Source organism: Hydractinia symbiolongicarpus, chromosome 11 (assembly GCF_029227915.1).
Source record: "Hydractinia symbiolongicarpus strain clone_291-10 chromosome 11, HSymV2.1, whole genome shotgun sequence".
In the NCBI taxonomy this organism is placed as follows: Eukaryota; Metazoa; Cnidaria; class Hydrozoa; order Anthoathecata; family Hydractiniidae; genus Hydractinia; species Hydractinia symbiolongicarpus.
The window spans coordinates 6,695,270-6,700,309 of record NC_079885.1 but is presented as its reverse complement, the minus strand read 5'-3'; the positions used below and the strand labels follow the sequence as shown (position 1 = coordinate 6,700,309).

Here is a 5,040-nt window from a genome sequence, read left to right as displayed (position 1 = left end):
TATTTCCAAGTCACTGTAAACACTCTAGTTGGAGTGAAACTTCTTCCGAAGAATGTCATTATATCACTGTGTACTTGTGTGAGAGCCGCTCCGCTTCTGTGCATTTGATAGGTTAATTTTGACAACATGTTGTTTGAAAACAGTAAATCTGTATGGTAGATGGCAATTTGAGGAGCTGCAAGACCAGATGATAGTAGTCTTGGAAAGGCTTCTGGTGTAAAGCGGTTGTATGTCGGTGCTCCAAAAAATGTGATGTAACCATTTGTACTTATCTGAAAATGAATAACAATATTTTATGTCATTTAATGTGTGATACAAGTCGCTTTCCCTTCGCTGTCGCTAAAAGCAAAATTTAGGCATAAAGTTTCGTGTGTAATATATTTTGGAAAAAAAATGGAAGCACAGTATTTTCGAAAAGGACTTTTACTTAATTATCCTCAGCTTTGAGAAATAAGGTATTTTTCTTACTTGAATTCTGGTATTTGATGTCAAATCGAAGAAGGGGATGTGTTCAACATCAACAAAAAATATTCCATCGTCTTGACTGCCTACTCCAATTCCGTTGCTAATATCAACTAATACTTCATCGCCATTCTCTGATCCAAATGAAATAAAATATTGCATGTCTAAATATGTAAAAAAAAAGAAAAAATTGTGTTAATTGTATACGCCAGCGGCAATAAAATACTCTGTGAAAAGGAGAAGCTACATACATGATACAGTGCTAATTGTTCCCGTTGTTCCGGTGGTTCCAGTCGTCCCGGTGGTTCCTGTTGTACCAGTTGTACCAGTCCTAGTGGTTATAACAGTCGTCCCGTTGGCAAAAGTGGTAATGGTGGTACCGTTTGAATACGTCATAACGGTGGTACCAGTCGTTCCAGTGGTGCCAGTTGTGCCAGTTGTACCAGTCCTAGTGGTTATAACGGTCGTCCCGTTGGCAAAAGTGGTAATGGTAGTGCCGTTCGAATACGTCATAACGGTGGTACCAGCCGTTCCAGTGGTGCCAGTTGTGCCAGTTGTACCAGTCCTAGTGGTTATAACGGTCGTCCCGTTGGCAAAAGTGGTAATGGTAGTGCCGTTTGAATACGTCATAACGGAGGTACCAGTCGTTCCAGTCGTTCCGGTTGTGCCAGTTGTACCAGTCCTAGTGGTTATAACAGTTGTACCGTTCGCAAAAGTGGTGATGGTAGTGCCGTTTGAATACGTCATAACGGAGGTACCAGTCGTTCCGGTTGTTCCGGTAGTTCCGGTTGTGCCAGTTGTACCAGTCATAGTGGTTATAACGGTCGTACCGTTCGCAAAAGTGGTAATGGTAGTGCCGTTTGAATACGTCATAACGGAGGTACCAGTCGTTCCGGTTGTTCCGGTTGTTCCGGTTGTGCCAGTTGTACCAGTTGTAGTGGTTATATGAGTCGTACCGTTGGCAAAAGTGGTAATGGTTGTACCATTTGAAAAAGTTGTGGTTGTGGCAACTAGTACTTTGGTATCTAAATAAAAAATTATATTGCTTAGTTATTTATATTACTCAATGTTAAAATAAATAGAAGGAATAAAAAACAGCCCCTTCCCAAGTGCAGGGTCCAAACGGTCACCAAAATTTGCGTGCCAGAAAGATTCTACATCTTGAAATTCATAAGTTGTCGAAAAATACCTTTCCAGCCTTTTTAGTCTGTTTGCGGTGTTTTCTTATCAAATTAATAATAGAGAACTCAAATTTAAAAAAAAATTTTATGGAACAGAAAAAATTGATAACGTTGGTAAGGAGCTGTACAAATAAGAAAAGACAGAGTTTTCAGTAATATCCAGTAACTTTTATTCACGCTTAGGTTAAAAAAAAAACATTCATTCTTTCCATTAAGCTTAAACTTGGTGGAAGACAAAATTCTGTAGAAAAAATAATGTTTAAAAATCTTTTTGGGTAAAGTCCAACTTACACTTGTGGGTTACTCCATAAATCCATTTTCCTGGCATTCCAACGTTGGATTCTTTCTGCAATTCCATTGGTCTGTTAATGGTTGCGTCATTGGGGTCCGACACTAACTGACTCAATCTATGTGTGAATGAGTTTGAAGGGTATGGTCCTTGCCAGCCGACCTAATAAAAACATTTAACATGTCATAGCACCTATTAAATTTGAGCAGTATCACTACGAGATGTAAAGATGTTCGGCTAATAAATTGGTGAGGACGAAGAAGATGGCACGAGATTAGTAGCTGGTGGAAATATTTGCTAACTTAACAAATGGTAAAAAGTTTTATGCTTTGGATTTTTTACTACATTTTTCTACATTTATGATACTAGTACTATGTTAGGAGGATAGGTGAGCTAGAGCTTAAAGAAAAGACAGATTCTTTTACTCGTATAAGGGTAAAAAATCCACACACTACTTACAACTGTTGGTCGGAAGTCCTTGATGTTCAGCTCACCATAATGCAAAAACAGGAAAGTTTCTTGTTCGTCTGTAGCCAGAACCAATTGAAAGGTTGCGTTTTGGGTATACTGTAAAGAAAGATCATCATAACAATAAGATCCGTTTTCATTCGACTGTATTATCTGCTAAAGCGCAAAAAGCTCATGAGTTTTCTTGCGCACTTTGACAAAATTAAAGCGAAAAATTAATCCAAATGGAAACTAGCTATTAGAAAAACTAAAAAAATAGAAGAAATTGTTAGGAGCAGTTAGTTTATTATTTCAACAACAAAATAATTTCCAAGAGTTGGCAGAAGGCGCTCAGTGCTACATGAAACCCTTCTCTATGCCCTCTTTTAAGATCTTTTAACAAAAAAAATTATCACCAAAGCAATAATATTAATAAAACACTTACTGGTACCACAGCGTCAAATGGTTCTGCGTATTTCCACGTTACTGCAAGCACTCTAGTTGGTGTGAAACTTTTTCCAAAGGATGACATTATATCATTTTGTACTTGCGAGATAGCTATCCCATTTCTATGCATTTGATAGGTTAGTCTGGACATCATGTGATTCGTAAATAGTAGATCTGTATGGTAAATAGCAATTTGAGGAGCTGCCATGCCAGATGGAAGTAATCTTGGAAATGGTGTTGGCGTAGAAGGGTTAAGAATTGACCCCTCGAAGAATGTGATAAAACCATTTGGACTTATCTGTAAAGTAAAATATTTTTTAAAATTAATTACTTTTTTTCTTGACAACAGAAGAAATATTTTTTTTATTTTTTCTTGATAGTATAAGCATACAAAGCCCACACAGCGCAAAGCGTTAACTCCTTTTAAAGTACTTCTCCAGTACAAACCATATGCGATTTGTTCTTGTGTGAAGGGAGAACTTCTTTCGTCAATGAAATCTTAACTAACATCAGTGAAAAATGATAAGTTTGTCGTAAAGAAAACCAAACTCTCCATCTACTTTAAATCTTTAGAGTGTAATACTCTTATGATATTCAAGGCAGCAAATTATAAAAAAATCACGGAGATTTCGTTTGCTATTCATACAATGAAAATTCTGATTTCAGTGCTTTTAAAGGAAAAAATTTAACAACAAAAATCCTAGTTAATTATAACTTACTTGAATTTTAGTATTTGATGTCATATTAAAAAATGGAATGTGCTCCACATCAACAAGAAATGTTCCGTCGTCACTTTTACTAGATCCAATGCCCTTACTCAGATCAACCAATGTTTCGTCTCCATTCTCTGCTCCAAATGGAATAAAATAACGCTTATCTAATGCAGACGTCAACGAAAAAATACATAACGCTACTGCTAGCGTTGATAACACACACTTCATTTCGAATTTACTCCTTCTTCTGCTTCTGAAATTTTTGATTTGTTGTTTGAAAGGCTCCTCGGCTTTTTATTTGTTTGTGTGACATTATGTTGCATAATTAAAAGTAATTATGCAAAGTTAATTAACATGTTTATTTTGTTGGAGACGATTTCTCTTTCCGCAATTAATCTTTCATGGGAAGTCATTGTTACATAAGAAATGAATTGGCGTTTTACATTCGATAACGATTCCTAATTATTATTGTTTTTTATGCAATCTGATCTTAAAATGGTCGACTAGTTGTCTAGGCAACATGTTGAAACAAAGATATTTTGGCTGTTCCCTTTAATAAATCTGAATGCTTTTGGTGTTAAAATTGCATTTGGCAGATACATTTTATTTGAAGTCTTCGTCAAAATGTTGGTAAGTCCTTATTTCTAGTATTATCTGTGAACAATAATGAAGTGTTTACTACTGTTTAAATACACCAATACTTATTGTTCGAACGGATTTAAATAAATCAATGATTGTTATATCAAATTTTAATCATGTGAATTATTTTAATTTTTGCGTCAACGAAAAATTATTGTCCTTTCTACCGCTGTGGTGATGGTTGATGTTTTTGCTGAAACATGAAGTTGCTTCTAACAATCAGATACAATTTATCCTTATTTCGTTTATATTTTTGAGAATCATATACCAGGAATTTTTGCTTTAATTGTGAGGACCTTGATAAACTCTTTTATATTTATTTTTAACGACAAATTAGGTTTCTATGAAGTGAGTAACAAAAATACAAAGTTAAGTTGGTATCACGTGTCCAACTTGCTGACTTGTTAGGCTCATTTTGCTACCCTTAATATATGACAGCAAAGAAATAGCTCGGGAAGTTCAATAGAAACTATATGCCTAATCCGAAAAAAAAACAATGATATATATGACTATTTGTAGACCTGTTTTAAACATTTTTACCATAAAATACTGATTTATTCAGCAGGTGATCGCAACAGTGTTGGAAAAAACATCATATTAAATTTGCTCTTTTGTCCACAAATATTTTGTTCGTTCTTTTACAAAAACTTGATTCCGGGGACTGAAAGACAAATTACGGCTTTTATGAAGACAATATTACGTTTCAAACAACAATGTAGATCGGAAAGGGCGTATTGAGGTATCACGTGGTTATTTTGGGTTCAGCTGTGTGACAAATATTCATTAAACGTTTTTATTTGATAGCTTTTAATAACAATAATTTAAAATGACTTTAATTTTTCAACAAACAAATCACGTTACT

At 35.1% G+C, this 5,040-nt stretch overlaps 1 protein-coding gene across 1 annotated transcript; it reads right to left on the bottom strand.

The window, feature by feature from the left end:
* Positions 1-403: 403 nt before the first annotated feature.
* LOC130614643 (uncharacterized) lies at positions 404-4,563 on the bottom strand. Its single transcript, XM_057436078.1, has 4 exons — positions 2,825-4,563; positions 1,935-2,499; positions 714-1,487; positions 404-626 (listed from the first exon to the last, which is right to left on the bottom strand). The coding sequence occupies exons 2-4, from the start codon at positions 1,999-2,001 to the stop codon at positions 424-426; spliced, it is 1,044 nt and encodes a 347-aa protein (XP_057292061.1). The 5' UTR covers positions 2,002-2,499; positions 2,825-4,563; the 3' UTR covers positions 404-423.
* Positions 4,564-5,040: the final 477 nt, after the last annotated feature.

What these genes read in the sequence shown, in the direction of transcription:
- LOC130614643 (XM_057436078.1), bottom strand. Translation starts at nt 2,001, where the DNA reads ATGGAATTGCAGAAAGAATCCAACGTTGGAATGCCAGGAAAATGGATT. An exon ending in TTATGGAGTAACCCACAAGT is followed by an intron (nt 1,488 to 1,934) that starts GTAAGTTGGACT and finishes TTTTTTATTTAG; the next exon opens with ATACCAAAGTACTAGTTGCC. An exon ending in AACAATTAGCACTGTATCAT is followed by an intron (nt 627 to 713) that starts GTATGTAGCTTC and finishes TTACATATTTAG; the next exon opens with ACATGCAATATTTTATTTCA.